Here is a 15830-nt window from a genome sequence, read left to right on the forward strand (position 1 = left end):
TTTTTCTCATGACCCTGCCTAGTCTATCTGTAACAATTTATCCATTTATTTTTATCTGTGTTTCCCCTACTAGAAAGTGAACTGTATGAATGAAGGAACCTTGTTTATCTTTGAATTTATGGGAAGAGAGAGTGAATTGGCAGATTGTCTATTGGAAATGATAAATGATAAATCTATGAATCCAAAAGTTTCCTGTAATTGATATCAGGAAAATTCTTGTGCAAGATTTTTTAAAAATTTCTGCTGTTCATTGGGAAGTAGATTATAAACCATCAGTAAGTGCTTGACCATTGCTTAGCTGTCTCTCTGACCTCATTTTCTGCTACTGTCCCTTGCTCACAGCTCCAGCCATGGGCCATTTTGTTGTTCTTCAAGCACATTAAACAGGCTTTCACCTTGGTAGCTTGCACTTGCTGTTTCTTCTGCTTGCAGTGTTCTTCTCCCAGATTTTCACGTGGATCCAGAACTTCTCACTTCCTTATTCAGTTTTTGGTAACATCTTATTTTCCTGAAAGCATGTTTGAATATGCAGAGCCATACAAGTCGGTGTTCTCTAAATGCAGTATCCATGTTGAGAGTTGTTTATATTGACATAGACGAAACGTGGTTCTTTAATATTATTTGTTGTAGATTTGTTATAGCTATCTTAAAAGATTTTTTTTTTTACTGTAGAAAGAGGGAAAAAAAGAGCGAGCTGTGGTGGACAAGGTGTTTTTTTCAAGACTCACACGGATTCTGAAAATCATGATCCCTAGAACATTTTGTAAAGAGGTAAGTCTTATAAAATTATAATGTGTTCAACTTTAAAGGTTATATGAGATTAGAACAATAAAATTATAAAGCTTTTGGTATACTACAGGTCAAATATTTTCCATGTAGGTAATGAAGACTACTACTAAATTTTTATCTGTAAATCATTTCTTGTCATGCAAGTACCCTTGTTCATTGCCAATTTTTAAATAGTTTTCTCTTGTTTATGAAATGTTATTTCATTATATTTTATGCGAAATACTAGAGTTCTTCAGTACAGCTACCCTAAACGGTGTTGCTTATTACAATATAATGAAACAAGATTAAATTTAGAAAGGCAGACCTTTTTATTACATTAACATGTTAACAAGTCACATTGATATGGAATATGTTTGAGGATTTATTCTTTATATTTGGTTAACTATGTTTTTAAGATACCAAAGTGATTTCTGGATTCTTCAAGTATTTTCAGGAAGTGAGCTGGTTATAGGAATAAAGTTTTATTATCCCTTCCTTTGCCCTTTTATCAAAATTATCTTTATCATTATTTGATAAGTATTTTTAATGATTAAAAAATACAATAATGCTATTTTCTCCATCTTTAATCACCTCAGTATTCTCCTTTCATACAACTAGAAATATCATCACCTTTGACTCATTCTTCTCCCCTTACCTCATCCTTTCAGAGACTGGGATCTGATCATTTTTCCTTCTGACTATTCTTACTTGGATATTATCGTGCTCTTTAATTAGTCTCCCTTCAAAGAATCTTCCCTTTTTAATCTTTTCTGCCACATTTGTCTTCCTAAAACGTAATGTTTCCTGTTGTTCACATGTTAAAAAGCTTTAGCTTATAATCTATTAATAGCATGAAAAGGATAAAATATTTCAAAAGCACAATAATTCCCAAAGAGGACGCACGTTTTTCCGTCACTCTGCACTTGCTCTCCTTCCTCCTCCTTTCAGCATCGTGTCTTGTTGATTTCACCCTTAACAAACTCTAAAAAAATAATTTAATACATGTTCCTTGAAGAAAAATTGGAAAATGCAGAGATATTTTTTCTTCTTGGTGCCCATTAGCCTCCCGCTCAGAGAGAACCTCTGCTTTATTTTGATGTGTAGTCTTCTTGTGTGTGAGCACATATTTTAATAAACATGGGATCACACTGACACTTTTTAAATCTGCTGCCTCGCTTCTAAGTGGTTTTTCCAAGTGTCCTTGAGTTTCTGTTAAATTAGTCTCTCCTTTTCCATTTCTACTATATCTTACCTATATTACTATACTCTCTTAATTGGTCTTTTTACTTCTCCTTTTCTAACTAGTCTTCTTTCTAAAACCCTAGTAAAAACATTTGGCTTCTTTTTTCTTATAGGGTGAGTCGTAACCTGACTTTACACTTCCTTTCAATATCGTCTGCTTAGAACATTCTTTGCTGTTTCATAGTCAGGCCCTATGCTCTCATGCTTTCATGATATATCTGTGACAACCCGCCCCCCAACCCCAGTGAAAGTATTTTTAATGATTTGTTTAATATGTTTGTTTAAAAAATAGCTTATGTTTATGTTTAAAAATATGTTTAAATATTTTTAAAAAATAGCTTAATGCTCATTATCTTCTTTGTGGCTGTTTCCTATGACTCTTCAGGCATAATTAATTGTTTTCTCATTCTACAACCTGACTTTGAAGAATCCTTATTTAAAATACAAGCTTTTCTGGAAAGATTCATATATTACCCCCTTATCAGTTAACAGCGCACTGCTCATTTAACTGCTTAGCAGGGTTTGCTGAATATAAAATGAATGTGACATTGGATAGATCTCTGGGAGTTAGTAAGGGGGTAGAAAGGCCTAACTTGGCCAGCCTCCCAGTTCTGTTGAGGTGTAGCCATGCCACTGTCATTTTATGAACCATCTTTGAGGATGTAAAGATCCAAGTTGAACCTCAGTTCAAGAAAGTGAAATAAACTCCCATAGAAATCACAGAAGATTGGAGGTAGCGATAGAGAGATTAATTGATTTATGAAATAGAGAAATGAAAATACTGCATATGAATATATGGAAGATCATATGTATCATAAGGTGAGGGACTGCCTAAATTAGTGCAAATCTTTAGTTTCTGGCATATTCTACAAACCCATTAATAATGGGAATCATGGTGATCTAAGGACATCCTTTGTATAAAGGCATTGCAGGACTGTCAGTGATCAAAGTTTGCCAGATTTTGCTAAAGTGAGACAAGTAAACTTGGTACTTACTTTAAGGAAAAATTAAGCCAGGAACATAAAGTGAAGGAAAAAAGGAACTATCTTCATCTAATGTTACCTTTATACCTCAAATGATTAATTTAGGATTGGGACTGTGTTTAAGGTCTGAATTAGAAGTTAGTATTAGAGTTAAAGTGATATCTATAGATAGCATTTATTAAAATCAATAGATTCTTCTGTTGTCAATTGAATACCTGACTTTGAGGTGGTGGGAGAGGATAGGAAGAATCCTTGCTAGCCCACTCTGGCAAACAGTGGGGTAGCAGCTGTCACAGCTCACTTACATAGACTTGCTTGGTCATTGTCTTCTTTCTTATGGCTTCATTTGTTATACTTTTGTGTTTGTGACTCCCTGCCTTGTCTTTCACTTAAAGGGCTATATTTTTAGTACCTTTTTTTTTTTTTTTAATTTTTTGTTGATGTCATAATAGTTTATAACATTGTGAAATTTTAGTTGTACATTATTGTTTGTGAATCACTGTATAAATGCATCCCTTACCCCCTTATGCCCACCCCAAACCCCGTTGGCCCCGGTAACCACTAAACAGTTCTCCCTGTCTGTGTGTTAGTTTATCTTCCACTTATGAGTGAAATCATGCGGTGTTGGTCTTTCGCTGGCTTATTTCGCTTAACATAATATCCTCCAGGTCCATCCATATTGTTGCAAATGGGACGATTTCCTTTTTTTATATGGCTAAGTATATTCCATTGTGTGTGTGTGTCACACACCACATCTTTATCCAGTCATCAGTCGAGGGACACTTGGGTTGCTTCCACTTCTTGGCTATAGTGAATAATGCTGCAATGAACATGGGGGTGTATAAGCTTCTTTGGATTGTTGATTTCAGGTTCATTGGATAGATACCCAGAAGTGGGATAGCTGGATCATAAAGTATTTCTATTTCTAATTTTTTGAGGACTGTCCATACTGTTTTCCATGGAGGATGCACCAGTTTGTATTCCCACTAGCAGTGAATTAGGGTTCCCGTTTCTCCACAACCTCTCCAACATTGGTTGTTTTTTGTCTGGTGATTATAGCCAATCTAATGGATGTAAGGAGATATCTTAGTGTAGTTTTGATTTGCATTTCCCTGATGATTAGTGATGTTGAACATCTTTTCATGTGCCTATTGGCCATCTGTATATCTTCCTTGGAAAGGTGTCTGTTCATATCCTCTGCCCATTTTTTGATCGGATTGTTTGTTTTGTTGTTGTTCAGTTGTGTCAGTTCTTTATATATTGTGGAGATTAACCCCTTGTCAGATATATGATTTGCATATATTTCTCCCAGCTGGTGGGTTGTCTTTTCATTTTGATCCTGGTTTCATTTACCTTGTAGAAGCTCTTTAATCTGATGAAGTCCCACTTGTTTATTTTTTCTTTCGTTTCCCTTGTCTGAGTAGACGTGGAATTTGAAAAGATCTCTTTATGACCGATGACCAATAATGTGCTGCCTATATTTTCTTCCAGGAGTTTTATAGTTTCAGGTCTCACCTTCAGGTCTGTGATCCATTTTGAGTTAATTTTTGTGTATGGCAAAAGGAACTGGTCTAGTTTCATTCTTTTGCATGTGGCTGTCCAGTTTCCCAGCACCGTTTATTGAAGAGACTTTCCTTTCTCCATTGTATGTTCTTAGCTCCTTGGTCGAAAATCAGCTGTCCGTAGGTGTGTGATTTTATTTCAGGGCTTTCAGTTACCTTCCTCTTTTTTAAAAGCAGTATTTGTTTTGCAAAAATTACGTAAATGATAGATGCAGTTGCCCCTCAGTTCCATAACTTGGAAATTAAACACATTATCCAGCAAGTATCCCTCCTGCCACACACCCTCTTCCCTGACCTTAGCTTCTATGGCAGGATGGAAGGTCTCTGGGAAGCAAAAGAGGGTTATAACATTAGATTCTTCCTCCAATTTAGAAAGTTTAAGGTGAGTTTTGAATGTGTGTGTGTTGGAGGGTAGAGGGTAGATTCTCATCTCACACAGAGAGACAGTTGACTCCTAGCCAGTCACTCAGCCTCTCATCTCTCCCCTCGATGATCCATCTTGCACAGCATTGCTTAAGTAATGTTGTCTTTTTAACATTTTGTTCTACCTAGAAGCTTGCGATAGTTTTATATTGCCTAAACTCTGCTCTATATGCAATACCATAATTCATATGGTTTTAATCTATTTCTTATTTTCCATTAAATCCTTCATCTTTTTTTTTTTTTAACTCATAATCCTCATTCTCTCCTTTGTTTTCCTAGGATTTAATGTATTTCTAATGTTATAACCCTCTTTTGCTACCCAGAGACCTTCCCATCCTGCCATTGATCATGTGAAGTGATGCAAATATACTCACCTACATCAGTCTGTTTTCTTATTTTTTTTTTTTTTTTTTTTTTTTTTTTTTTTTGTGAGGAGGACCAGCCCTGAGCTAACATCCAATGCCAATCCTCCTCTTTTTCTGCTGAGGAAGACTGGCCCTGGGCTAACATCCATGCCCATCTTCCTCCACTTTATATGGGACGCCGCCACAGCATGGCTTAACAAGCGGTGCGTCGGTGCACACCCAGGATCCGAACCGGCGAACCCCGGGCCGCCACAGCGGAACGTGTGCACTTAACCGCTTGCGCCACCGGGCCGGCCCCTGTTTTCTTATTTTTTATGTTTAAATCTTACCTTAATAACTAAGTTGAAAGCCCTGTGAAGGCAGGTGCACTATTAGAGAATTTTCTAACCAACTGAAGCAAATTTATTCTACTTAGTAGGTAAAATTTTAGGCTTCAGTATTTATTGTTTAACTGTATATTGACAGTTGTCATTTTTCTTTATTATTTTAAGACAATCACAATATACTGTGATTCAGGTAATCTAAGTTATACTGCTAGTTTCTGTCTAGACTAATTGTATGAAGACAAGTCATTTGACCTGCCTGGGATGCACTTTTGAAGTCTGGATGAGAAAATTAGATGAAATGATCTATAAGGCCTCTTCTATTTATATTATATTTTAAAATTCTTTTAAAATGATATTTAAAAATGGCCTATAGGTAAAATGTCTGCATTAAAGCTAGAATAAAGTTTTGAATTTAGGAACCAAAAATCTTTACCAAGGTAATGTTTCTTTTAACTTTCTTTTTTGTAAGAAAGTTCTTTTTTTTTTTTTTTTTTTTGATAATTTTATTTATTTATTTATTTTTTCCCCCAAATCCCCAGTGGATAGTTGTATGTCATAGTTGCACATCCTTCTAGTTGCTGTATGTGGGATGTGGCCTCAGCATGGCCGGAGAAGCAGTGCATCGGTGCGGGCCTGGGATCTGAACTCTGGCTGCCAGCAGCGGAGTGCAAGCACTCAACCGCTAAGCCACGGGGCCGGCCCCTAACTTTCTAAGATACATTTGTTTAATTTACTATACCTGGTTTATTTCAGACAGGTTACTTGATGCTTATTGCTGTTATGCTGGTGTCTCGGACATATTGTGATGTTTGGATGATTCAAAATGGGACTCTCATTGAAAGGTACTCTTCTATTTACTTTCCTCCATATGTATGAAGGGAATTTGTCTCATATTAAGCATTATCTTAATAAGCAAGAAATAGATTTTAAATTAGAGATAAATACATCAAATCATGTCTTTGTTCATTTACTTAACAAGTATTTATTGAGTGTCTCCCGTGTGCCAAACACCATGCTCCTCTATGATAGGGATGTCTTGGGGAACAGGAGAGGCCTCGTACCAAGGCCTGCAGAGCCTTTAGAGAGGGTTCGAGGTGATTAAATAGAAAATTAAAATGCGTTATATAATAAATGCTGTAGTGGGGGTTTAAAAAAGTCACCAAGTTGGATGTCTAAAATTAATGAGATAATTTGGAGGAATATATGAAAGCATTTCAGGGAATTACATTGAGAATGTTTATTAAAAAGAAAAAAAATTTTTAGACGTTTCCTATGTTTTTTCTATAGTCTTTCTACATATTATTAATCACTGCAATTGATAATTTTGAATTTAAAAACAAAAATAACAGTTGAGATATTAACATTTAACTGTTAATACCAATTTGAATTTCAGAGTAAAAAAATTTATCTTGGAATTTTGTTTCCTGGTATGCAAGATTTTATCAGAAAATTTCTTAAAATACTTAATCTAGTAAACTTTCTGAATGACAGTACTTAAAGTTTTTAAATGCTCTTAGATTTTGAAATAACCTATTTTTTCCTCATATCCTTGATTTGCTTCTTAGAGGATTTATGGGAAGAGGAAGAATGCTTTATGTGTATGTTTTCTGATTCATCTCTCTATGAGAGTAAAGAAAGTTATCTGTATAGGATTAAAGCCCTAACCACATGCCTCTGAATATGTGTAAATTATGTAGGCTTCTATATTCCAGCACAGGTCTCCCTGAAACCTTTGGTCAGTCCTGTGCCTTTTTATCAAAGTAATATATGAACAGCCTAAAAAGTAATTTGTGGACATAGCTTAACATCACATAGTCTTGAAAGCAGGCCAGCCCTGGTGGCCTAGTGGTTAAGTTGAGCGCTGTGCTTTGGCAGCCCAAGTTCAGTTCCCGGGCACGGACCTACACCACTTGTCTGTCCGTGGCCATGCTGAGGCGGCGGCTCACATACAAAAAGAGGAAGATTGGCAACGGATGTTAGTTCAGGGTGAATCTTCCTCAGCAAAAGAAAAAAGTTAGTCTTACAGGACTAATCACAAAAACATCAGTCCTGTACCCCATTCCTCCCACTCATAACTGTCATTCCCAGAGCCAGTGTTTTCTATTCTTTTTACTGTTGCATCTCTTTATCTCTGCATTTCAGTGTAACATACTTGCATTACTGTTTCCAGATTTTTCAGTTTTAGAGTATATATTTATTTCCTACTTTGGAAGGTGAGAATTAGCTCTTTTACACTCCTACCCACACCCACGCTCACCATGTTGTTATAGCACAATTTTTTTGTTAAATCAGAGTTTATTGTTTACATGATTTTGACTATTGTATACAGCTGAGCCACATAGTATACTTTGGTAGTTTCTTTTATATACAATTTTTTTTGTTCTTCCTGGCATTTAGAAATTGCAAGTTTTTATTTGTATGCTTTAGTTTTTTGCCTGCTTCTTACTAATTCAGCTCAAGCTTATTGACAGCACTGTAAAATCTTTTCAGTATTGTAATATGGTCAGACACACCAGGTCATCTGTCCATTTTTATCTATTACCAGCCCACCCCATACCTATTGTCAGTTTCCTGTCCTCCTGCTCTAATCAGGATTGATTGTGCTTGAAGCCCATTATATACCAGTCATGTTTGAATTTACTTTTATCATGATCTTGGGAATTTCTTTCATCTTTCTCTCTTGCATTAAATAACCTGTTTTCTGGATCTTTTGTTTTCCTCGTCCTCAATTTACTTTCTCATTTTGGCAGATAAAGTCTTTTTCTGAGAAAGGGTACAAGGGAAGTAAATTTTGAGACTTTGTAGATCTGATAAAATCTTCTGCTCATGCTTGATCAATAATTTAGCTGTATTTATACATTCTCGCTTTTAGTAAGTTTTGGAAAACATCACCCTGTTGTCTTTTGTAGAGCTCAGTGGTTCTCAACTTTGGCTGCAGGATGATTAGAATCATCTGGGGAGTTTTGAGAACTACTAATGCCTGGGCCCCCCCTCTAGAGAGTCTGATTAAATTATGCGTTACTTTTTGAAACATACCAGGTGATCCTAACATGCAGCCAAGGTTAAAAACTGCTGATGTAGCTTCCACCTTGGGAGTTGAGGCCCATTCCCATGCTGATTGCCCTTCCTTAGTGCTGGATCTGTTTTTTCCCACCTTTGGAAGCTTTTATGATCATCACCTACCATCAGTATGTGGTGCATTAATTTAATTGGTGATAATGGACAAGAGGAAAGTTATTATGTAGCATGAACCAACTTGTAACTCTACTAGATGGAATAATCAACTTGGGGGCTACTCAGTTTCAAAATTTAGTTATGAGATGTAGAAAAAAATGAAAAACAAAAGTGTTTAAGAGTTTCCAAAAAACATATTATTTTGATATAATTTAAACTTAGAGAAAAGTTGCAAGGATAGTACAAGGAACTTCCTTATACTGTTAACCCAAATTCACTGATTGTGAAACAGTCATTTTAAAGTTAATTAACTTTCTCCTTAATAAATATTTTTGAGCTTCTGCTGTGTGTGAGATCTTTGATATTTGGTCAAATTAAAAGTTTTAAAATAATTGTGAATTCATAGTATGGAACAATTTTATTTGAAAAATTAACACATTTCTCTAACTTGCTACTAAAGCTACACTGTTAATTGATTTATCTGTCTTTTCCTTTTTGCCTCTTCCAAAGTAGGTTTAGATTCATGTATTTCTGCTAAAAAAGAGTCTCAGAGAGACTTGTTATGGTCCTTAATGTACTTCATTTTAGTGTCCTTTACGAGGGTTATTTGTCAGCAGTGGCTAATGACTTTGGAGTGTGGGCAGATTTTAATAGGACAGACCCCTTCTTTAGGGTAGAAACTGGTAATTCCGTGATATGGAGGAGAATCCTTCATACCTTGTTGCTGCTATATGTAGTCATAAAGATATATTTTATTTTCACCCATTTGGCTATAAGCAGCATTTTAAAATTACCAAACTATCTTTTATAAAGATCCTTATATGTTTTGGAAGAAGTAATGATTGGGGCTACTGTAAAATTCCTCTATTAACTATTATTTCTCTTTTGCAGTGGAATAATAAGCAGAAATAAGGCTTTATTCAAGAAACCATTTTTTAAATTTATAGCTGCTACTCCAATGGTAAACCATTGCTGAATGATGGCATGTGCTTTACCAAAGTTTTATAATTTTGTGTGTTTCACAGCTTCGGCAGCACTAAAGCACTTTGGTTTTATGTAGTTTGGTTCAATTTTAATTTAAACTTCTAAACTTTTTGTACTGTTTTAATTGCTTCTTGTCTCTAATATTATTGCTATAAACATTTGTGTATGGTTCTATTTTAACTTTTTTCTAGTTCAACTTTTTAAAAATTTTTTACTTTTTAGCAGGTGTATCAAAATTGGACTATTAATTTTTCTATCAGTCTCAAGTAACATTTCCCAAAGTATGTTCTGTGGAATCCTAACTATGACAGAAGAAATGCTACATGCTACACAGCTCTCACAGAGAGTTACAATGCACATATTACACATTAAGAGCTTTGAGAAGGTCTTTGGTGAAGACATTTGGTAGCTCTGTTTAACTCAGATTTTCTCAAATTTATTTGACAATGGAGCTTTTTTACTGTAAAAGACCAGTTAACATCACTTGGCATTATTCACCTACTCCTTCATATAAAGCAAATTATTTCTCTATCATATACCAGTCATTTTTTGTGTATTGAGCTAGGTTTAAAGCATTTAGTGCAGTGTTTTTCAAAATATATTTTATTTACATTTGGGAATATTAATAAATGTTATTTGAAAAAAGAGTGTGTGATCAAATAAATTATATCTCTGCTAAATGATAGACATGGTACTCAAAGATCCTTTACTTATACGATGTAATGATTTTCAAACTTTTAAAAAAAGTAGTGGAACCCTTACTTTAAATAAGTTCTTAATGGAGGATTTTAAAAACAGATAAATATGTAAGATAGATTAAAAACAGATAAGAGAGGAGCTGGTTTAGTTGAAGTGCTAACAGACCTGAAGCCTCTACAGAACCATTCTGAGGCTCTGAGGAACCCTACGGATCTACTCTCTGATTTATCGTTTAGTCTCTGAGTCAGCAAACTAGGACCTTCAGGTCAAATCCCATTACCATCTGTTATGGTAAAATTTTATTAGGACACAGCTAATCTCATTCTTGGCTGTTTTTGCTCTATGATAGCAGAATTGAGAAGTTGCAACAAAGACCTTGTGGCCCACAAAGCTTAAAATATTTGCTGTTGGTCCTTTATAGTAAGAGTTTGCTGAGCTCTCATTACTCTATCTCCCTGCCGTTAGTTCATACAAATGAGAATCAGGATGTTAAAATATTTAAAAACAAAGAAATACTAGTTTGTTGTATCTGTAGTGACCCATTCTTGGATCTATAAAGTTGTTAATTGTTTTTGCCATCTGAACCCCTTTTGTGGCAGCTTATGCCTTTTTTTTTCAATTACCATTTTCACTTAGGAAAGAACTAGTTGTCGTTCTTACTGATTTTGCTGTTTATAGAGTGATTTTCAAGCAAGCTGTTTAAAAAGATAAATTTTCAAAAGTTGGAACATGTTTTTTAAGAAAATGTTTTCTACCATCTTTTTTCTTACTGATTCTTTTGAGTCAATAAAAATTTTCAAGAGTAATTTTGGAGCTTTACAGAAGTTTTCTTGGTGTTAAATGTTGCTTCTTTTGCAACTAATGCATTGCATGTGGTGGTTTGCAGTGGTATCATTGGTCGTAGCAGAAAAGATTTCCAGAGATACTTATTCAACTTCATCGCTGCCATGCCTCTTGTAAGTGTAATTCTTTAAAAATCTTCACATAGGGAAAAAATTGCATTGTACTAAAATCTTTAAGGATTTTTACATATTAAGTTCTTTAAAGATTTATGATACAAAGTTCCTATTTCGAGTTTAGTTTTGTAGCTTACAGCAGAATTTTTCAATATGAATCTTTACACTAAATAGAAAAATTAAGAGAAATTATGTTTGGTTCAATTTATTTGTATACATATATGGACGTATACATATGTGGATGATTTTTTTTTTTTTTAACCTTTAGGCTGGGGTTTCTTGAATGTTTAGTAGCATGCGGCAGTAGTACCCCGCCCCCAGCCCCCGGCCCAGTTGTGACAACCAAAAATGTCTCCAGACATTGCCAAATGTCCCATGAGGGCTGAGGCGGGGAGGGGGTGGGGGGTGGCAAAATCACCTTGGTTGAGAATCCTTGCTTTAGGCCATAAACTGTTATAATAATTTGAACCACTAATGTGCTTTAAATTGGAATGTATTATCTGAATTTATTAAAAATAAAAGTGTTTGGTTTAAATATAAGTGATTTTCTTAACTTGGTTCTTTATTTTATTGTCAGTGTAAGAATTTTAGTATTATAAATGTAGAAGTAAAAAGGAGGAGCTTGGTTGTAAAACCCAATTAATTAGAAAGTATAGATTTAATAAAGCTCGAGGATAGACGTACATGGTTTTTAGACCTTTTAAAATAAAAAGTTGAGATAAGCAGCATATCTTTCAAAGATTGAGATTCAGCAGAAGACCAGTGTTTCTTGAGAAAATTTTTATGTGAATGTGACCTCAGAACTATGGAAGAATTATTATTTTGTGTCTGTGCGTGTGAGGAAGATCAGCCCTGAGCTAACATCCATGCCAATCCTCCTCTTTTTGCTGAGGAAGACTGGCCCTGAGCCAACATCCGTGCCTATCTTCCTCCACTTTATGTGGGACGCTGCCACAGTATGACCTGACAAGCGGTGCGTCAGTGCACGCCTGGATCCAAACCCAGGCCGCCAGCAGTGGAGCGTGCGCACTTAACCGCTACGCCATGGGGCCGTCCCCAGTCCTCCTCTTTTTTCAGTTGAGGAAGATTGGCCCTGGGCTAACATCCATGCCCATCTTCCTCCACTTTATGTAGGATGCCACCACAGCATGGCTTGACAAGTGGTGCGTCAGTGCACACCTGGGATCCGAACCTGCGAACCCCAGGCCGCCGAAGCAGAGCGCGCACACCTAACCACTTGCACCACCAGGCCGGCCCCTAGAATTAATTTTAATATAATGATGGGAAAGAGTAGTAAGGATGACTCTAGAAATAATCTGGAAAATAGCATTAAAACTTATAGTATTTTTTTTTAACAAACGCAAGTACCGTGCATATAGAATTCCATTGTCTAGGGTTGTAGTGCTGGTAGTAGGAAACAGAAGATAGACTCATAAATGTCAGAACTCCTAAAAGCAAATCCTTTACATTGGATAGAAAGGGGACAGATTTGGCTTTTAGTTTGTTTACAGAAAAAAAGGTAGCAAGATGCTTCTCATAATTAATTATATTAACATATTCTAAAACTAAGTTCCAAGTGAATTTTAACAAAGCAAGTAATATAGGTTTATAATATATAAACCAGTTGCATTTGGTTTAGCATGTTCTCTTTGCATCTTTGTAATTTTTAAGTAAAATAGCACTGAATTATATCAATTTGAACTATCAATTATAAAAATCATAGGATTTGTGAACATAGCCAATGATAGAGAAATAAATGATAATTTAGTAAGTAGAAATGAAGCAAAACCAATAATATGTGTTTGTTTGTTTGTTTTAGATCTCTCTGGTTAATAACTTCTTGAAGTTTGGGTTAAATGAACTCAAACTGTGCTTCCGAGTAAGACTAACTAAATACCTCTATGAGGAATATCTCCAGTAAGTGATAACCTATTTTTTTATTAAAAATACTTACATTGAATAGTAATACTTAAGATATTGAGTTGTGCAAGGTTTTCTTTTTTATTGGGTGTGTTTTTCAAGAAAATTGCTCTTAGGCCCAGAAACATATAGGGAAAGACTTCAGCTATTTGGAATCTATCCTGGCTCTTCCATTAATTGGCAAGTCATCCTTCTCTGGACTTGCTTCCTCATCTCTAAAATAAATTAGGACAATCTTTAGGGCCTCTTCCAGCTCTAAACCTCTCTGTTTCTGTGAATTTGCACTACGTATTATAATGTGATTTTGCTTGTTTTTAAAATCATTTGTTTTAAAGTCATTTTCTTATTGCTATTTTAGAGCTTTCACATATTATAAAATGGGAAATCTGGACAACAGAATAGCTAATCCAGACCAGCTGCTTACACAAGATGTAGAAAAGTTTTGTAACAGTGTGGTTGATCTGTATTCAAATCTTAGTAAGGTAAGTTTCTCTCTTTTTTTTTTTATTATTCGTTAATTTGTTGGATTTTGAATCTAAGCAAATTTATATAGAATTGATTTATAGGACATAGCAGCATATAAATATTTAATGCTTTTGTAAGAAAATTAGAATTGTTACAATAGTTTCAACTATAGTTATTTAATTTTTATATTATTTGTGTGAGATGCTTTGGCCAAGAACTGAGAATTTAGTGTCTTATATACAGATTTTATATGGATTTTATAGGCTGATTTCAGCAAAGCAACAAATTTAAATTTTTATCTTTTGCCCTGTGTACTTTTGGCAATTGTTAGAAATTGACGGTCATTTGTATTTTCAGTTCCACGTCTATAACACAAGGCTAGGACTTTTTTTTCTCATTTCTCTGCTGTAGTATCTCTAATTCTAATGATCATTTAAGCAGTTAGTCAAAAAATTTTCGCAAGATATTAGTTTATTTCAGTTTTCTAATTACTGTTTTCCCCCTCTTCCAAGAATATTGCCAAAGTTCTTAACTCTGATGATAGGCCTTAACCAGTTTTCTTCCTGCTAATTTTCTCAGTTCTTACTTATCTTACTCATCTTATCTCACCACCCTTACAGCTTTTGCTACAGTCTTCTCATTAAGCCATCTTCTTTGCCATTACCTCCTGTGTTGGCTAGAACATGTCGTGGGCACCTATAAGATTGTCTACTCAGCATTTCTTTCCCTCTCCATCTTATATCTCCCATTTCCCACTCCAATCCACATGACTGCTCTTGGTCTGGGATGGGAACTTATAGTATGTTTACCGTTGGTCACAATTAATCCAGATATCTAGTCGTGAGACAGAAAACTATATACAAGGGGCTGGGTCACATTGTAAGACTAGGAATGCTCCCACTCAACCATGTGGATGGAGGAAGGATAGGCGGTTCTTGGAAAAATGATATGTATCTGTGAGAGCTTTCCCCTTGTGATAGGCCCACTACTAAGATACCTTTTCACTTCATGCCAGTCTTTGTTCTTTACTCAGCTCTCCAGAAGCGTTGCTAACTGATCCTAAACTCTGGGAACTTTGACAGCTACAAATTGTTTAGTAATTCAGCTTTCTTTTCTGCTCCTATTACCACATTTTAAAGTTTGTTTTGTGTGTGTGTGTGTGGTGGTGGCGGGGGTGGTATATGAAATTTTTCATGTAATTCTGTAGACATTGTTATATATTTTTTACATCTTGGCACTTGAGCAAGTCTATAGCTCAGGTTTTGTCACATCTGCAATAGAGAAAAATATTAAATTAATTAATTGTAGTGCTATATAAACTACAATTTGCTTTTTAAAATATCTAATTGTTTGAATTCTGACTTAAATTATGAGATGTTATTTTTGTCAATAACTTTTGAATGTCCTGGAATTTTATAATTATGTCTAGCTTCTTGATAATTTATAAGGCAAAAAAGAAAAGATTCATCTTAGTACTAGCCAATTAGTAAACCAAGCCACGTGTCGTAGTAATAATGCAGACGTTAGAAGGGGGTGGCTATAGACTCAAAGAAACTGACAGTGGAGACCAGTTCACCAAAGTGAATGAACACAATTTGGGTTTCTTGAAAAACACTTCAGAATATGTACAACTTTTAGTTCGTCAGTTGAGTTGTCTCTCTGTGTGAGGAGCAGTACGGTAATGTATTATTTTAGTTCTAGAAGCTTGAGTTTTATATCAGAAAATTAGATTCATAGGTTTATTCAATTATTTCAGCATATAGATGTTGTGATAAAGTAATAGAATCAAACAATATTAAGATCAGGAAGACCCTCATTTTACAGATGAAGGTACTATAGAAACCAGAAAAGCTGGTAGCAGATTTGGGGTTACAACTCAGGTCATTTTATTCAGTGTTTTTACACTACATGAGAAATTACTGAGTTACTAATAGTTAATTATTGCAGTAGAACTACCTTAGTT

At 35.1% G+C, this 15830-nt stretch overlaps 1 protein-coding gene across 3 annotated transcripts in view; it reads left to right on the forward strand.

The window, feature by feature from the left end:
- Positions 1-15830, forward strand: part of ABCD3 (ATP binding cassette subfamily D member 3) — a 75234-nt gene that overhangs the window by 29701 nt on the left and 29703 nt on the right. For all 3 annotated transcript variants that reach the window (XR_009219740.1, XM_058538572.1, XM_058538571.1), the window contains exons 3-7: positions 673-771; positions 6423-6511; positions 11413-11482; positions 13302-13399; positions 13761-13884. Coding sequence is in view for 2 of the 3 variants with exons in the window: in XM_058538571.1 (XP_058394554.1) it covers positions 673-771; positions 6423-6511; positions 11413-11482; positions 13302-13399; positions 13761-13884 (480 nt within the window). In the remaining variant the exon portion in view is untranslated. The remainder of the gene's footprint in view (positions 1-672; positions 772-6422; positions 6512-11412; positions 11483-13301; positions 13400-13760; positions 13885-15830) is intronic.

The sequence above is a fragment of the Diceros bicornis genome, chromosome 4 (assembly GCF_020826845.1).
Source record: "Diceros bicornis minor isolate mBicDic1 chromosome 4, mDicBic1.mat.cur, whole genome shotgun sequence".
Taxonomy (NCBI): domain Eukaryota; kingdom Metazoa; phylum Chordata; class Mammalia; order Perissodactyla; family Rhinocerotidae; genus Diceros; species Diceros bicornis.